This window comes from Galeopterus variegatus, unplaced genomic scaffold, assembly GCF_000696425.1.
Source record: "Galeopterus variegatus unplaced genomic scaffold, G_variegatus-3.0.2 Scaffold1803, whole genome shotgun sequence".
NCBI lineage: Eukaryota > Metazoa > Chordata > Mammalia > Dermoptera > Cynocephalidae > Galeopterus > Galeopterus variegatus.
Genome location: NW_007727914.1, coordinates 301,781 through 321,831, shown reverse-complemented (window position 1 = coordinate 321,831; position 20,051 = coordinate 301,781). Strand labels below are relative to the sequence as shown.

Here is a 20,051-nt window from a genome sequence, read left to right as displayed (position 1 = left end):
TATTATTTATTTGTTTTTGTTTTGGTCTCTTTTGTAGTACCCACATATGAGTGAGAACATAAAGTATTTTCTTTCTGTGACTGGCTTATTTCACTTAACATAGTTTTCTCCAAGGTCATCCATGTTGCTGCGAATGGCAGAATTTCATTCTTTTTTATGGCAGAGTGGTATTCTATTGTGAATATGTAGCACATTTTCTTCTTCTAATCATCTGTTGATGAACATTTAGGTGGGTTCCACATCTTCGCTATTGTGAATAGAAATGTGATAAACATGGGAGTACAGATATCCCTTCGACATGATGATTTCCATTCCTTTAGGTATATGCTCAGTAGTGGGATTGCTGGGTCATATGGTTTTTCCACCTGTAGTTGTTTGAGAAATCTCCACACTGTTTTCCATAATGGCTGTACTAATTTACAGTCCCACCAACAATAAGGGATCCCCTTTCTCCATATCCTCATCAGCATTTATTTTCTGTCTTTTTCATAATAGTCAGTCTAACTGGGGTGAGGTGATATCTCAGTGTGGTTTTAATATCTCAATGTGGTTTTGATTTGCATTTCCCTAATGATTAATATCATTGAGCATTTTTTCATATACCTTTTGGCCATTTGTATGTCTTCTTTTGAAAAATGTCTATTCAGCTCCCTTGCCCATTTTTAAATTGGGTTATTTGTTTTTTTATGATTGAGTTGTTTGAGTTTCTTATATATTCTGGATATTAGCCCCTTGTTGGATGCATAGTTTACAAATATTTTCTCCCATTCTGTAAGTTGTCTCTTTGCTCTGTTGATTGTTTCCTTTGCTGTGCAGAAGCTTTATAGTTTGACAAAATCCTATTTGCTTATTTTTGCTTTTGTTGCCTGTGCCTTTGAGATCTTATTCATAAAATCTTTGCCTAGTCCTATGTCCTGGAACATTTCTCTTGTGTTTTCTTCTAGAAGTTTTGTAGTTTCAGGTCTTACATTTAAGTTTTGAACCCAGTAAGAGTTGATTTTTGTTTATGGTGAGAGTAATGGGTCTAGATTCATTCTCCTACACTTGGAACCCCACTTTTCCTAGCACCATTTATTGAAGAGGCTGTCCTTTCTCCATATATGTTTTTAGTGCCTTTGTCAAAGATCAGTTGGCTTTAAGTATGTGGGTTTATTTCTGGGTTTTCTATTTTGTTTCATTGGTTTGAGTGTCTGTTTTTATACCAGCACCATAATCTTTTGGTTACTATAGCTTTGTAGTATATTTTGAAGTCAGGTAGTGTAATACTTCCCACTTTACTCTTTTTGCTCAGGATTGCTCTGGCTATTTGAGATCTTTTGTTGTTCCACATGAATGTTAAGATTGTTTTTTCTATTTCTGTGAAGATTGTCATTGGTATTTTGATAGGGATTGTGTTAAACCTGTAGATTGCTTTAATAGTATGGACATTTTCACAACATTAATTCTACCAATCCATGAGCATGGAGTGTCCTTCCAATTTTTGTGTCCTCTTTAATGTCTTTTATCTGTGTTTTGTAGTTTGCATTATAGAGATCTTTGATCTCCTGGGTTAAATTTATTCCTAGGTATTTTGTGGTTTTTTGGTAGCTATTGTAAATGGGATTGCTTTCTTGAATTATTTTGGCAGCTAAACAATTTAGTAACCAGAGATGACCAAATTTAGTCTCACTAATAATCACCAGATGAAATTAATGCACATCACATTGCTCGTGCTCCCATCAAGGTCCTGTGGCCTTGGCTTCGAGCTCGGATATTATTTTTGATTTATGAAAGTATATATGCCATTCAGAGCTTTCAACTAAACCCTGGCCCTTAACTCTGGATCTGCCTACTGGTCATTTCTGCCTACTGGATATGTCCTGTGTATACCCATATCCAATCAAGATATTAATACTGAACTCATTTATGAACTGCCAAAAATTTGCTCTCATTCTGTGTCCTCAGTTTCAGAGAATTGTAATGCTGCTTACCAGATTGTCAGAGGTGGAAACTTTTCAATTATTTAATGACTCCTTCCTCTCCTTTAACTCCTTCAACTATCCTCCAGGTTTTATAGTTTCTAACTTCTCTTTTTTTGTAGTTTATAACTGCTTTTAGTTTCTACTCTCATTGCCTTTGTTGACACACTCATAAAACTCATAAACAGAAAGACCTAGTTTGAATCCCAGTCCTGCCACTTTCTAGCTGTATGATTTGGAGGAGACATTTAGATTACATTTCCTTGCATGTAAAAACAAATCACACCTCCATAAAGCTGGGGGGGGAAAAAAGACATCTGTATATAAAAAAAAAAAAACAAGATTATGACATTAAAGAAAGGTTTAATAAATTATAACGTGTTTTCTTAAAAAACAATGCATTTAGAGAATGCCTGGAAGGAACTATTAAAAATTAAAAAGGTAGATAGATAGGCAGGATCTCTGACTGACAAGGTAGTTTTGAGGATTACATGAGGTATTCTAGCAAAAAGTCAACACAGTACGTGGTTTATTATGGACACTGAATGATAGAAAACCCTGTGTTCATCATCATACCTCACACAGCTGGACTGCTTATGTAGCAAGACCTTGGGAAAACTTCTTAACCTTCCTGTGCCCAGCTTCCTAATCTGTAAAGTTGAACTAACAATAAGACCTACTTTGTATGTTTGTTCTGAGGGTTAATTAATTTCATACGGTTTATACATGTATAGATGAGAGTAGTGTCTAGCACACAGTAAGCACTTAATATATGTTTATTATAAATATTAATGTTATCATCATGAGAGTCTCTCTGTCTTCAGTCTTGTAAACTAACAATCTATTCTCCCACCTCACCATCAGAATCTACGTAAAATACAAGTATCTTCTTTTGCTCCAAATCTTTAAATGCCACTCTCACCCGCAGGAGGTCTTATTCTGGACCTCCTTACCTAACTGGGATCTCACCTAGGCCTTCAATTTCCATTCTCATTTCCACTGCTTATCACAAACTCCCTATATTGAGGCCAAAGAAAATCTATTTTTTTCCATCCACGAACAAATAAACAAACAACAAAAAAGCCATTTTATCTCATATCTCCATAATTACCTCATGTCAGCCTGACAAATTCTAATATGTAGTTTAAAATTCACCACAGTAATCCAGTACTTCATGTAACTTTCTGTGCCCCGCATAGCAGAATTATATGCTTCCAACTTAATTACCGTAATCTTGTCTTTGTATTTCTGAAGCCCAATATTAAGTTGAGTTACTTAATACATGTTTGTTTAAAGGTTTGGAGTAGTGAAAAATTATCAAAAAAGTAAACTACATATATATTTATACATACATATATACACGTTATATATGCCACATATATAAAAAACTACATAATCATATAATTTAATATTGTTCTTGTGTTTATGCTGATGATTTCTCATATGTAGGATGTGTTGAAAACTAACATTTATTAGGAAAAAGTATTTGTTTTGGCTTTTCCATAATTACTTACTGAGTCTTCCTTAAGACAAGCAGCACATTTGCAAATTGCATAGATGGTACAAAGCCTGGGTCTGCAAAATAGTAATACTAGTTGATTCACAATGTGTCACTAACTTGGGCATTGGCCAAAACAGTTGCTCTAACAAACTAAGATTAACAGCCAGTGTAAATTGTGAGAAGTAAGGCAGAATGGTTAAGAAAATGGGCTGTGCTTTTAGAAAATCTAAGTTCACATTCTAGTCCACTACTTACTAGCTATGCTTGTATGATCTTAAAAGAGTTCCCTAAACTGTGGGAGACTGCTTACCTAATAAAGTAGTGATACCCAAATAAAGGGATTATCGGGAGTATTAAATGAGGTAATAGGAGTTAAGTTTCAAACATGCTCTATCAAACATTCAAATTCACAAGATTCGCAAGACTTTATGAGCCACACTTGGTGTCAGTCTGCTTAGAAGAATATAGACTATGAACTAGAACTTGTCATCATTGTAGTATCAGACATTCCTTATTTGGTGGGAATTCCCCTAGAAATGTATGCAGTATGTGTCAGGTACAAGAAGATGAGTTCCACATCAGGTAGGTCCAGGAGCTGCCCTGGCTTAAAAGCTTCATGCCTTACAGGAGCCAATATCTCTTGAAGTGATACCATAGTCATAACCCCCAAGGTCATCACAAGAGACAAGAGTTGTCACATGCAGGGAAGCCCAAAGATGTGGCTGTCCACCAGGTATTTATAGTTTCCTCAGTGCTGGTGTAATTTATCCAAAGGGATCATTTTGTCATAAATAATATGACCTAGTAACATAATTGACATTCCAACTTTAATCAGATTACCAGGATAATTGTGACTGGGGCAGTTAACTAATGGTCACATTCTCTACAAATAGTAAAAAGGGATTGTTAATCGTTTGCCTGCACACAAAATATGAACTTATTAAATATTAGAGGATAATATGTGCATATATGAAAATAATATATGAAAATAATCTCAGGAAGAATAAGAAATTTATCTAAAGGAAATGAAATATGTAGAATTTGAAGAGAGGAGGTATATGGGGAATCATTTGGTCATTATTTTGCTTGATTTCCATGGATAAACTCATAACTGAAAGAGTGAAATCTTGATCATCACAGAGAAAGGTTTGCTCCACATTTACTGTTGTACCTAATGCATCATTTGTACTTAATACATGACATCATGACATTTGAATAAAATGGGATTTTGGTCTTCATTGATATAGAGAAAACAGAGCTGACTCAGAACCTTTTGCCATCACTCTCAGATGAGCTTCTCCCCAGAACTATCAACTCAAATTGACTGAGGTGCTTTGAGCTCTAATCATCTCCTAGGAATGTAATTTTCATACATGTGCCAATAAGATTAAGAAGATTGAATGTGAGTTGTTATATTAAAGTGGACCTACCTCTCTCCATGGTTGATTACCACAGTTAAATGTAGCAGCTAAATGATGGAGCAGAATTTATCAGTGCATTCTCCCATTGGACCAGATATCTCTTCATGGTGAGAGGCTGCCTGTCATGTAAATGTGCATTATTCATTACTGAGAATGGACAAGAGTTCAACTAAGAATCAACACAAGTCCATCCAGTTTCAGGAAAATTCCTCAAAGTTCATGTGCCTTTAATCATTGACATCCATAACATCATCTTAATTTTCATATGCAGACATTAAAATTGAGAATTCAACATCCCTCTAATTCAAGTAGGAGTTGATAAAGTTTGAACATAAATACTTTACTGACAATATATATATTAGAGATATTTTCAGAGGATGTCTTTATAGTATATAGGCAAATAAATGTATATTTCTAATCCTTATGATGTGTTTAATTAGGATACCCATATGTATACTGTGTATTAAAGTACAAATGGAAAAGTTGATGTATTTGAATAGGCATACATTATAATTGTAAGTCACAGCTAAAGTTGCAAGGGATATTAAAAAATGTTACAGCACATATTCAATTAATTTTTCTATTCAAAACAATATTTATTAAGTTATCCAGGCATATTTATTTAAATCACTAAACAGAATGGAAAATAGCATATGTTAACAGTTCTCGGTTTCTCATTTTCTAAATTAAAACAAATCTGGAATGAGTAAAGTGAACAATATGGTAAATTTAGCTTCAGCTAATTTTGCTTAATCCCCCTTATTTTCTCTTTCCTATCAGTGGTTTAACAACTCTTACAAATAGGTGGAAATGCAGAGGTTAGCTTTGAGTCTAACTGCTTTTACACATCATAAATGCTGATATATTTTCAGTGAAATTGGAATCACACCTCCAAGTGGAAATAAAAATGCCCAAGCTGATTGCACTCTGGAATGTAAAAGACAAAGTTCATAACTGCCTGTGAATCTGATGAGAATATCAATGCTCTTTTGCAGCTTTTGCCAGCAAGAGAAGCTGCCAATGACCTTCCAGTCTTGTGTGATTACCAAAGAGTGCCAGGTGTCCGAATGGGCAGAATGGAGCGCATGCTCAAAAACTTGCCACGATGTGAAATCCCCTACAGGCACTCGTGTGAGGACACGGACCATCAGGCAGTTTCCTATTGGCAGTGAAAAGGACTGTCCAGAACTTGAGGACAAAGAACCCTGTGTGTCTCAAGGAGATGGAGCTGCCCCCTGTGCCACGTGAGTAAATACAAAGGGTTCAGCGTCTGCCCAAATTGCATGTTTGTTCAGTTGTTTGATTTCACTGAAGAGTAGGTTGAGAAATGGTGAATTTTACACATTCTAAGTGAAAAAATAAAATATCTCTTTACAAATACTATTCTTTAAAAACATACAAGTGTCTTTAACAAGCCGTATTTCCAAATCTCCATGAAAGCTAGATTTTTTTAAAACAGCAGTTCTGTGTTTATGTATTTTCTATAATAGGGATTGGCAAAACTTTTCTGTAAAAGGGCAGACAGTATATAGATTAGGCTTTATAGGCCACATATGTCTCTGTTGCGATGACTGAACACTGCCATGGAGCTATAGACAATATGTAAAAAAATGAGTGTGGATTTGTTCCAATAAAACTTGATTTACGAAAACAGGTGACAGGTTCATTTGGTCCTTGGGCCACAGTTTGTCAACCCCCATTCTATAAGGTGAAGTCAACTTTCCAAACATAGGTTCCTGCCGCCTGTTAAAATTCAGTACTGTATATAACAAATTCTAATCAATAAAGTAAAACACTACATTAAAATTAGACATTAAGCTTCTTGAGGACAAGGATTGTGCTTATTAATCTTGATTATTATTGTTTGTTTTATATCACAAGGCCTGGCGCACAGTAAGTGCCCAATAAACATTTATTGAATCCAGATGAAATAAAACTAGTTTTGAAATATTTAGCAGTATAATAGTATTCTTTTTATTCTTAACAAAATATAATTTTCAAGACATTACTGTGAATTATCTTGGCAATAACAATATTTCATCTTAGTCTGAATACAGAATATTTATAAAGTAATTTAGACAATCTTAGTTTCTAAATAAAGATGCACAAACTTCACTGAGAGCTTCTCTAGAATATTCTAAATATTTAAAGAATAGCTCTACCTTCATGAATCACTGAGGAGCCAAATTAATACTACCAACATTATTACTACCAATAATAACCATAATAATGACGAAATAGTGATGATTTGTACAAGATCTTCAATTCTGCAGCACTTTGGAATCATGTATTATTCTCCAGCATAACAAATGACTAAAAATTCCACAGAGAGTTTCCTTCCTAACATCCCTACCTGTCTCAGTGACTTTCGTGCTTCCTCTATGCACAATAGGCTCAAGAAATTTGCTGGGATTTCCAGAGTGTTTTTTCTTCTATGAGTTTCTTGTATTTTTGTCTCAAGCTAGGTGTTTTATTTTTTGTCCTGTCAGGTATTCAAACACCATTAGCAAAATAAATATATGTCCTTGAGTCTCTTTCTTCTCCCCCTTTTTTGGAGGTAGCATTTTTCTTGGAATGTGTAACCAATTTGCATTATTGAAAGTCTTTCTCTAACAGGACTTCTTGGGATGACCTAAATTCGAACTCCATTCTATAAAAAATTAAAATGTTCATTTTATCTCCCCTAACGAATGACTTCATTGGGTTTATTTCCTTTCCCGCCCCCAACCAGGCATCAATTATCTATGTTTATAGACTTGACCTGAGTGCTGCACTTTCTTTATAAAAAGATGTCCAGACAGTTTTTTCTTGATGACCCAGAACCTAGAACTCTGTAAAGACATGAATCTTCACTTATATAAATGAAAAACATCATGAAGTTCAGCCTGACTGTCACAAGCTTTCCCACTGGCAGAGAGAAGCATCTAAATCAGACATCTGAGGGCCTGCTTAACCTTTTTGTCTAGTTGAGATAACATTAGCACATCCATTTATACCCAGGTTGGCTGTTAATCTGATTACTAAGGAAGCATGTTGGTTAAAGTGACACAGAGTGCTACATGAGCCATTTCCTTTGTGCTTTTAGAATATCCATTTTCCTTGAGGTAGAAAACTGCCATCACTTTCTATCTTCGATGGCATCAGGAAGTGGTTCATTCAAGCACTTGGCCTGACAACCCCTCAACATTTCTTTCACAACATAATCTTGATTGAAGCTTTAATTGAGAATCAGAGATCATCTTTCCTGTGCTCCACTGGCTTGAAACATCAGCTCGTCATCATTCATCAGTACTCATCAGGGATGCTCCATGCTACAGTAAAAAAAAAAAAAAAAAATTCTTATTCTTGGCAATAAAGAGAAAACTATGAATTGTTCTGTTATATTTTTTAAATATCCTAACATAAAATTATAATTTTGCTCCAGTATGAAGAAGCATTTTTCATTCATTTTATTAAAGGCAAAACAAGTATTTGGTTTCATCATCACTCGGATTCAAGCTTCCTTTTTTATAAGCATCAAGAAAGGGCAAGCCTGGGTTCAGCTTAATTGAACATAAAATTTCATGTTTTCGGCATTATGCTTTCTCGTCATAAAATATTTATAAGGAACTTCCAGTAGTTGCAATTATAACAAGGACACACTAAATTTAACCCCTCTTTAAACGGAGCGCTAATGAGGCTTAAGGAGAAGGGATTGAAACTGAATCTGCCCCACATGTGTGGTCCACGATGGACCCTAGAGGAAAATGTCTTTTAGATTAATTTTCTAAGAAAAAAAATGAAAGGAGTGGAGAGCAGTTTGATTGCCACTGTTTCCTTTCTTTAGGTACGGCTGGAGGACGACGGAGTGGACCGAGTGCCGCGTGGACCCGCTGCTCAGCCAGCAGGACAGGAGGCGCGGCAACCACACGGCCCTGTGCGGAGGAGGCGTCCAGACCCGAGAGGCGTACTGCGCGCGGGCCCCCGAAAACCTCCCCTCCAACCTTAGAGCCCGCCCGGACGCAGAAGGTAAACTTTGCTCGCTTCACTCGAGGACTCACGCCTGGAGGCCGAGCAGGCACTTGCTCCGGAGAGCTATTTCTGTTCACATTGCAGTTGGTATCCACTATGCTAAATCGCAATCCATATTATGATTGTAAAAAAATTTAATACAACTCCACCTTTGGTCAGTTCTGCTTTACTAAGTCTCTTTTTAAGTTTTTGATTTAAACACCTTCCTGACTCAACCTCTGCATCAAAATTTAGCAGGAGTGTTTAATTATAAAACTAGAAGAAAAATTCATCTGGTATGTGTACACATATAATGCAAGTATATATTCTAAAGAACAAAATATTCTTGATCTGGGAAGTAAAACCTGCTTGCAAAAAAATCTCATTCTCACGCCCCCTCCCCCTTCCTTCCTCCCACCCTATCCCTCTCCCCTTTTTCTGTCCTCCTCTACCCCAACTGCTCTGCAACATCTTAGAATATAAAAATAATAACAATAATAATAAATAATTTTTTAGACATCTCATTCTGTTAAAATGTGGTTAAAATAAGTTAATTATGGTATTGAGTAAAATTTTCAATTTGAATTTAAATGAAGTAAATAAAGAATAAAAAGTACAGTAAAAGAAATCTTGAACCCAAAGGCATGATTTTTTTTAACCCTTTGATAGTTGAGCAGACATATCTTAGTATTTTTGGTTTTGTTTTGTTTTTAATCTCAGTGTTGGGACCAGATGCAATAAGTATGCAAAAGAATAAGTGAATTCAATATCGCCCAGGCTTAACGTTTATGTTACTATATATTATCATTACTGTAAAGTTCTTATTACTGAGTCAAGTTCATATTGAATTAGTAGTTCTTAAGTCCACACAAATACGAATATTTTTAAGCAGTGCTGTAAGCAATTCTTCTTACACACCCTCTCTCTGAGGGATAGCAGGACTTTTATCACTAATCCATTCAACGTATATGGATTGGTTGCCAATAGAGTTTCAAAAACTGTGTAAGAGAGTAAGGACAGAAATATCAATACAGATTTCATGTCATGGGAGTCCTCAAAATCATCATGAGGGCACACAAATAAACCAATAGTTATAATACAATATGATACACAGTACAACTGAGTTGTAGAATGACCAGAGGGGGAATCACAGAAACAGAGTATCTCATGGAGGAGGTGGCACTTGAGCTGAGTGATGATGGGTATTCTCCTCACAGATAAGAGGGTCAGGAATGCAAGAAGGAGTTTATTCCAGGCAGAGGGAACAGTGTGTATTAAGGCACAACACTAAAGAAAAGCAAAAACAAAGGGAAATCTTGTCCGTAAAGATGAGCATATTGTATTTGGCAAGTTGCAGACAGGACAGGAAAGGAGAGAGTAATATTTCCTAGGAAGTACATTGGTTGGAAAAGGAAGAGAATAAGGATAAAGACCCTAGTAGATACCAGCAAATGAAAGACCCCCCCCCAAAAAAAAAAACCAATAACAACAGCAGCAACAAATCAGGGAAGGAATCTGAGCAAGACTGATCAGAGAAGAAGGGAAAGAACCAAGAGAAACAGATATTTTAAAAACTCAAAGAGATGGCTCTTCTGCCCCTCCCTCTCAAAAAAGAATGGCAACAACCCCCCACATACACACCACACACACACACACACACACACACACACACACACACTCACAAAGAATGACACCAGTTACTGGTAACTCATGGAAGGTAAGCACTGAAGTTTTGCATTTGAAACTTCCAAAATTTAATTGTCCTGTATGCACTAATTTTACACAGCATGCCAACTCATTTAGGTATCTAGCTTAGGGATACATTTTACTAGTTGTGTATCTTGAGGTTGTAAGAAAGTAGCATAAAACATGTAATGTTAGTACATTAATATTTTCTTGGCCATTTTTATGGCTGCATTTTTAACACTCTTAGGTGGATTTATTATAGCAGTCCTTTCAGAGTAGTATAATTTCATTGCTAGGGTAGATCAGATTTTGGTTTCTGAATGTCAATTATGTCCTATAGGTTATTACTTTCAAAAGATTCTTCAGAATTCTGAATTACAACTGGATATATATTTTTTAATCCTTTTTTTCATAGAGTCCCCCACCCCTACCAAACCACTGCAGAGCACCAAAAATAAAAGTCACAGAAAGAAAGAAAAATAAAAGAATATCATTAAGATATATCTGTAGGAATAAAGCAAATGCAAAAAAAAAAAAAAAAAGAAAAAAGAAAAAAGAAAAGGTCAATAGTTATGGACGTAATTAATACACCTATCATTAATATTTATCATGTAAATATGTAATATGAATAACCTAGGAATTTTTGTCCTTTCATATCAAATACCAAGAATACTAATAAGCCTCTCAAAGTCTTTGCAAAAACAGTTGATTATCCCTAAAAGTTGCAGTTTTTATTCCTCAGGACTTAGACTAGGTGAGTTTCCTCTTAGGAGCACTTAACATTTCCCAATAGGTAACGTAACCAGCACACCAGTATCCCGGGGTGACATGTAAAGACTATAAATATGAGTGACTGGAGAACAGTTAGAGTGTGGGCTGTGAAGATTGTTTACAGTCTGTCTTCATTTGATAACTACAAAGGAATGAAAGTCTACCTTACAAATAGAGAAACCTCTCAAAACAACTCCCCCAATCAATCCTAAGAAGTTACTGATTTCAAGAAACCTTGACTGTGAAACCATGAACGGCCATCCTAAGAACAACTCACATTGTACTTAATTTTAAGAACAAGGATTACACTGTTCTTTTTTGCAGATTCACACTATGTGTTCTGTAGATGACTTGTTTCCACATGTAACCACAGTGTTAAAAATACCTTAACTCGGGCCAGCCCAGTGGCGCACTGGAGAGTGCGTCGCTTGGGAGTGCAGCGGCGCTCCCGCCGAGGGTTCGGATCCCATGTGGAGACCGGTTCCCGCTCACTGGCTGAGCGTGGTGTGGGCGCAACACCGAGGGTTGTGATCCCGTTGCCGGTCCCCAGTACGGGCGTGACACCGAGGGTTGCGATCCCGTTACCGGTCAGTAAAAAAGACAAAAAGAAAAAAAAATACCTTAACTCAAAATAAAATACTTTAGCTCAAAAATAAAATTTTTTGATACAAAAAATACTGAAAACAAGTAATATGAAATTCACATAAACTTTCTTTACTATCTTGGCACATCATATAGGACAGTGGTAATGACCACCTTAGCACAAGCACAGGGTCATATCAATCACCTTATTCATTGGCATATTCACTATTATTAACTGCCTCACATTACATTGGCCAGAAAATTTCTCCTTCTTGGAGCTAATATATTTAATTTCTAGAAAATCAAAAATATATTATTAAAGTACGCACAAAGTGTTTAGTATAATATTCACAACTTGGCATGCTATTTGTGTCAGTTGTATTACATCATCAGAATATTGATTAAGTTGGTGATAGCATCTACAGACAATGGGAAAAATATATCTGCTTGATATTGGAGACTGTCTATATTTTTACTCATGTGCTTCTGCTAGCTATAGGTAACCCTCCCAGACCTGACAACTTTTCCCCCACAATATTTGGATGAGTTAAATTTCCACTGTATCACTTCTTTAGAAGTAATGCTTGACATGATCTCTAATGAGAAGAGTTGATAGTAGAACCCTTGACAATTTCTGTTCAGACAGTTGATCAGAATTCCAGTAGGCTGTGAAGAATGTTCAGCTTATGCTGATGTGAAATCTATCCTTATCAGAATATGACAGAAAGAGTCCTTGCCCAAGGAGAGGTTATCCGTATAAGTCCTAGAAAGCCAATGAAAAATGTTGCTGATCATTGGATGCAAAGGCATAGATTTCTTTTTTGGAGCTCAAAGTGAAATGAAAGTAGATTTTAGCTACGTAACTCAAGAAATTCTTCCATTTGGTACAAATTGAACATGTTTTTAAATGAGACATATCATACTAAAAGTATTGGTGATAAGGCACCACGAAACTTATAGTTACTTATAGTCTAGGAAACTTAAAGAAGAATGTTCTTCTATAGAAAACATAATCAATCCACACTTAAAATCTATAGGATTTGTGGGACTAGAGATTATTAAGAAATATAGCCAGGATAGTGAGTCTGTCTGATGATATAAAATGAGATATACCAATAGAAAGGATTGGAGGATCAATGGAAAAATAGATGGAGGGAAGGATGACTGAACTATGAATGGATAGACAGAAGGATAAAGAACATGTTTTCCTATGTTTTACAAAGAAAGAAGAAAATAAAATCATCACACCATTTCTAAATGGAATGCAAATTCTTTATCATTGTAGTCTTTACAGTTTTCACAAACACATTCACATTATTCAGGACATTTTTGAAAAAGGAGAAAGAAAAGAGAAAAAAGGCAATGCTTATGGTGCTATTTCCCTGTCATTTCAGAAAGTAAGTATCAGCGTACATGGAAGTCTAGTATTGCACCTTTCCTATCCACCACTTTTGAAATAACAGGGAGGTGAGAATATTTTACATGACATTTCACCAGAAATGTGTATGAGAGAATCATAGGTCTCTGATACCTAAGAGATTCTTCATAGTTTCCCTGATGCAGTCCTTAAACCATCTAGGGAAAATAGTGATTTCCTTTTACTTTCAATTTTACTAGAAATTTGATAAAGGGACACGAAAATCAACTGCACTGTATACTGATAAATTTAAAAAAAAAAAGAAATATATCAAAGCTTCCCCATGAAATATAAATGATTTCATGATTCTCAACTTTTTATAACATCATTATATAGATGTAAATTACATAAAAACGTAAAAAGATTTTTAAATCTACTGACTTACAAAATTTTCACTAGGACACTAGAATTATACAAATGGGTATATAAATTTAGGTTATGAACACTTTCGTTGAAAGAAATTAATATAGGTATGAACATTTTTCATAGTTTATTGTATTTCTAAGCATCCCACTTTTTGCACAGCTAATCTTAATGTGGTAAATGGAAAAATAACTAAAACAAATGATTGCTACATTTTGGAAGCATAGTCTACACTGTACATGCAATGGGATGTAAAGAAGCACTGTAATATAATTACAGAATAGTTAAAGCATAGGAAATCCCTGAAGGAATCAGATCCTCCTTTGAAGTCAGTCCTCTGGAGATCTTAACTGGAGAGAAGAGCTGGGTACCCTCTGTGATCAGTGGATTACAAAATGGAAAGTGAGATGCCAAGAGGTTTCAGCCATTGGGATAAAATCTAATAAAAACTAACATGCTGGGAATTAGGTTAAGGTAGTATATATCCAGAAGATCTTAGAATTTTTACTGGAGGAAGAGGTTACTGATGAGACTTCAGGAAGTACTCAACCCAAAAGGCAATCAAAGAAAAATAAAATGAGGCATCTCAGAAGTCAGCTAAATATGAAAGCAGTGCTTATACGCTTTTGACTTAGTAGGTGTTTAATAAACATTTATTGTTTGACATGTTTACTGTCCCCTTTGTAAAATGGTACAATTTTCTCTTAATTTGTCTAAAAATTCTCTCTTGCATATTTCAAATACACCCTCTTTATTACGGATTGAATTGTGTCCCCCAAAATAATGCACTGGAGGTTTGGTCCCCACTGTGACAGTGTTAAGAGGGTGGGTAATCCTATTATGGTAATTGAAAGGTGGGGCCTTGAAGAGCTGATTAGATTGTAGGACCATGCCATAATGAATGATTTAGTAATGGTAGTCAGGGATGTGGTTCTTTAAAAAGGCTTTAAAAGAAGAGCACATGAGATGTTAGTCTCTCTCTGCTCCACCATTTTCTGCCATGTGAGACCCCTGGGTCACTGTCACCACCACCAAGACCCTCGCCAGATGTGTTCCCTGCACTTTGGATTTCCCAGCCTCTGAAACTGTAAGCAATAAATTTTGTTTTCTTACACAATACCCACTTCCAGGTATTTTGTTATAAGCAACAGAAATGGACTAATACACCCCTTTTTTATTTTAATTCTCTATTTCAGGAAGAGGCCATTCATACTCATCCTGCCCTTCACCTCTGAATAAAGAACTATTCACACCTCTGAATTTGAATAGAAGACACATGATTAGTTGTTAGATCAAATGACGAGTCGAGATTCATGCACTTTGTCCCAGTTTGGCCACTCATTTAAGAGAACATATTTTATATGTTTTTTCTTTTCTAATTATAGAAAATAGCTGAAAAGTCTTTTGAATATTCATCTTAAGGCTATTTTCAAAAGAACTCCAGACAGAAATCAAGAAACCTTGTTTTTGTTTCTGCTTGGCCTTGTATCCTCATCCACATTATTTATCTTTATTTGCCTGAACATATTTGTAAATGACTGTTCTGTTTCTATTCCAGCAACATGGCAGACTAGACTGCCTGAAAATCATACTTTACAAAACACCTAGATAAGCAAGACAGAATGTTTTAAATGCTTTTAAGGTCAGAACTGAGGTTGATTAACTGAAGGATTCCCCAGAACAAACCAGAAAGGTTGAGCTGATGCTTTTTGTGGTTGCCCTTGGGTGGGGATGGTAAAGGAGGAGGTTTGTACATTATGGGGACATAGGAGGAGTGAAGCTGATAAGGGACACGGCATAGAACTTTTAGCCAGAGAATGGAGTACAAGCAGAAACACTGCATTACTTCATCAACCTCAAAAGTTTGTAGCGTCAAGTGGGTAGAGAAATTCAACTTACTTGCAGAGGGAGATGACAAGGAAACAGGTCAGCCTCAGCCTAAAGTCAGTGGAAAAACTAGCCTCTCCTAAGAGTTCCAACTATGGACGTCTACTCACACTAGTTTTAGTTTCAAATGTATGGTTACTTCCATGAGCCTAAAACCATGCAGCTGAGAGATTAATATAAAAAATGGTATCAGGCCAGTGGTACTACCAGAGTGCCTCAAATAAACAAAAGCAAAAACTCTCCAGATGGGAATATCTTAACCTAAGGCACAAGCTTTCCCCTGACAACCTGCACCATCCAAAATTACAAATTATGCAAGGGAAAATAATCTATCCTAAACAGAATTTAAAATGCCTAACAAAGAGTAAGATTAGACTTCCAAGATTGGATATACTAAAAATAGCAGATAAAGACCATAAAGTATACATGCTAAAACTTATTAAAGATCTAAAGGAAAAAAATTAAAACATGAAAAATAATGAGTCACAATGAAAAAGAACAGATTTTTTTTTAATAAAACTAGAAGTTCTAGAACTAAAATATACATTTATTGGGAATAAACAAATAAATGGGTAGATTAGGTAACTAGTAAATTGAAGGCAAAAGTAAAGAAATAATTCAATGTGCAACTTGGAGAATAGAAGTTGAAAATAAAAGGAAGGATAACAGTCATGCAGAATTGAACAAGAAAGTTCAGAATGAGAGAACCGAGAGAATGGGAGAGAGAATTTTCCAAAACTGATGAAAGATGAAAATGTACAGAATTAGGAAAAACAACAGTTTCCAAGCAGGATAACAAAATGTGTACACCTAGCTATAAAAGTAGCTAGATTTCAGCTCACTGACTACGAAACTATATTAAAAGGAATAGAGAGAAGGAAAAGATTAATTGCAAAGGAATTAAATTAATGGTGAAATTCTCAACAGTTGCAAAAAAGCAAAATAATATATATGATATATTGAAAGTACTGAGAGGAAAATAACTGCCAACTTAGAGTTACTTACACAGCTACCTAACATGCAAAAAGTATGGGCAAAATCAGGACAAAGGCGAAAGGGTTTACTTCTAATAAACCCTCACTGAAAGATTGCTAAATGGTGATGTTCAGGAAGAAGGAAATTGAACCAAGAAAGAGAGTGGTTCAAGATGAGCAATGAATTTGGCAAACACCTGGGTAATCTAAATAAGTATAGATATGCATGAAGCAATACTAGTAATTGCAATGTGCAATTAGTTAATGAACAATAACATCTGATAGGAGAAATGATAAGGAGTATTGTTTGGGAACAGGGTGGAGATACTGAACACCCTAATATTTTATTGTCATCATGCATGTTAAAATTTAAAGGTAATTATTAAGTAAAAATACATATTTTAGCTTAATAATTATTAATATGTAATTGTATAATTATGTACTATTTTATAATCATATAATAAAGCATTAATAATTCAATAATGTGCATATATATTTTTTCTAATACAATAGAATAAAAGAGGCTAGATAAATTTCAACCAATTTAATAGAAGTACTAAGTAAGAGAAAAATATTACTCATTTTTTCTCTCTTACATAAATGATGTAACACCAAATGAAGACTAAAAATGGGGCTTTAAAATGTCAGAGTCAAAGGTTATTATTGATAGAAAATTTTCTTGGATAATCAAAAATGCCCAGAATTTTCTCCAAAATTTTAGAGTGAAGGATAATCTTTGCGAACATAAAACTCAAAAATTATGTTGCCACATTGATAGTGATTGCTAACTTTTTTAATTGAAGGATTGCACCATCTGAAAATTTATGAATATTTCAAACTTATTTCCCTTTTTGTCATTGCAGTTTCTCCCAGTTTACTAACAGGAAAAACAAATGACATTGGCAAAGGAATTATTACCTAGAGAAGATAATAAAATTCATCATGTATATTGGTGTCTAGGACAAAGTTATAGATGATATGCTAAAAAAATATATGAATGATATTAAGCTAATAAAGATAAAATATTTCAGATAACAATTTTATGACCCAGTAAGATATTTGCGGGCTAGAAACAATGGAATTTCTCAACAATATGAAGTCTAACAAAATATTAATAAACACAAACTTTAGTCCCAAATGTGCCCTACATAAAACAATAATTGTAATAACAATGATTATAGTGATGATAAATGCATTTATTAAGGCAATATGCTAATTATTTGGTTGCTTCAAAGATTAAATGCTTATGCTGGGAATAAACAGTCAGAATCAAGGACTTAATATTAAACTCATTCTGTGTCTGTTCTCCCAAACGTTACACTTCTGCACATCAATCAGAGTCCGATTGATAAAGTGTTACAAATTTAAGTATGTCACTTTTTATTCTTTCATTCACTCAACTAGTACTGCACCACTGTTAGGTTACATCACTAATTTGGATGTTGAATATAGAATTTTTAAAAAGCAGACTTGATCCCTGTCATCAGGAAGCTTATAGCCTAGTAGTAGCCTTAGGTTTAACAGCTTTGTTCACTTAGAAGTCATAAGTGACCCTTCACAGGGCTAACGTGGGGAGACTTCTATGGACATGTCAGTTTGGGGCTCTCCAATTATGCTCTTTAGAGTGTACTACACGATGGTCCATCCTTAATAAAGAACCTTTACCCTTGTTCATTAGGTGAATTACTTTATTCTAAAGCACATATCCTCAAAATGTAGCTTAAGAATCACCTGGATGCTTTAAGAAAATGCAAACATTTCTGGATGTTACTCACTGAGGTTGTAATTCTATGGGTCTGGAATGAGTGCAGTGTCTTTTTTATAAGCAACATCATTGATTATAATCAGGAGTTTATTTTACCATAAAGCTAATAAGAGTCCTTTCAAAGGCCCTTTCCAAAGCCTTGAGACTGACCGGGCTGGTGGAGAGGGAAAAGCAGATTTTTTGGGTCCCAAAGCTTATTCAATTTAGGAAACCCTAATTATTTTTTAAAAAAAAAAAAGAGAAAGAGAGAAAGATTGCAAAATTTCAAATACAAAAACACTTACAATATTTCTGCCTAGGTCTCAGAAGGGGCCTGTTTATGGGAGGGGCCATGAATCTGAAGCTTCCTAGGCTTCTCAATAAATCTGCTCCCAATTCTAGAATAAATTTTTGGCCTCTTTTTGAGCCAAAGAGAATTACTACTTTAAAATGAGGAACAAAAACACAGACATACGTGTCCTGAAATTTCTTGTTTCCCGTAATTCTAGAGGTAAGACTAAGGAGAATGGAGTGACTGTAAAAGCCACTATATGTTTTCAGAAATGAAATGGAACTTTCAGTTCTAATGTTGGTCTTATCTACAATCTTTGAGTCCTCGTTTAAGTTCCCTGAGTTGCAAATCTTTAGAAACTCACTACGCCTTGCTAGTATTGAAGATGGAAATTAGGGGAAAAGAATGCCTAACACTTCCAGATATTGTTTCATCTTACTTCATACCTGTAACCCGAGATGGAAAGAAGCCGTAGCTGTAAGTAGAGGACCTTCCATTAATGAAAGAAAGATAGTGGATAAAATGTCACCTAGCCTGACACTATCAAGTGTCTGTAGTGTGTGTGCCTTTTGTAACCCTTAAGCACTTACTTCATCGAGTCCGTCCGTTGTAGATGAATGATAGCACCAGGAGGAATTTCGAAACGAGCACTCAGGGACGTGCACTGGTGAATGAATAGCATGTTTTCAGAGGCAAACTCCTGCTATCTAAGGATGTAAAAGAAATGGTTTGTGGCTGGGGCTGGCTCTTCCCTGTCTTGCTGATGATTGCTCAATAGGGAGTAGCTACTCTCTCCAGTGTTAACAGAGGAGTACAAACTACATTGTGGAACTCATTAATATTTATTCCTTCTAAAAGCAATGGGCAATAAAAAGGGAGATAAACCAGGGAGAATAGTAATGGGAAAAAGAAGCCATGAAAACAGATCCATCTTGGAAAGGTTTCACCATTTATTGCACACAAAAATACACTCAAAGTACAAGGATCCATATTATTACATTAGTCTAGAAGCCACTAAAAATTCCTCTTATTGGGTGAATTAATTTTAGAAAACAATTGCATATGAATACAATTGAAGAATTACAAGTAGTAATCCATATTCTTGTATTTATATGCATTTGATAGACCTCTTTACAATTTACATTTTCTATGTTCAGCGTAGTTACATGCCCTCCATGTCAGTCTGTGCTGTGTCAGTGGATGGGCAGGAACTCACTCAAGCTAAGGATAACCTACCTATTGCAACAGAGGCCAGTGACATCTCTGTTCCTTTTCTCCTGCTGCTTCTCTATTTTCTGCCTTAAAATACCTTCAACCATTGTCCCAAATATCCAAATATCTTCTTTTTTTTTCCTTTTTGTCTTTTTTTGTGACTGGCAACGGATCGCAACCCTCAGTGTCGCGCCCGTACCGGACTGGGACCGGCCACAGGACCGCAACCCTTGGGGTTGCACCCGCCCCCCCC

The 20,051-nt window shown here is 35.4% G+C and overlaps 1 protein-coding gene across 1 annotated transcript in view; it reads left to right on the top strand.

The window, feature by feature from the left end:
• The first annotated feature begins 4,006 nt into the window (after positions 1-4,006).
• THSD7A (thrombospondin, type I, domain containing 7A) overlaps positions 4,007-20,051 on the top strand; it is a 210,500-nt gene continuing 194,455 nt past the window's right edge. Inside the window, exons 1-3 of the mRNA XM_008579065.1 lie at positions 4,007-4,041; positions 5,876-6,124; positions 8,707-8,888. Of these exons, the coding sequence (XP_008577287.1) occupies positions 4,007-4,041; positions 5,876-6,124; positions 8,707-8,888 (466 nt within the window). The remainder of the gene's footprint in view (positions 4,042-5,875; positions 6,125-8,706; positions 8,889-20,051) is intronic.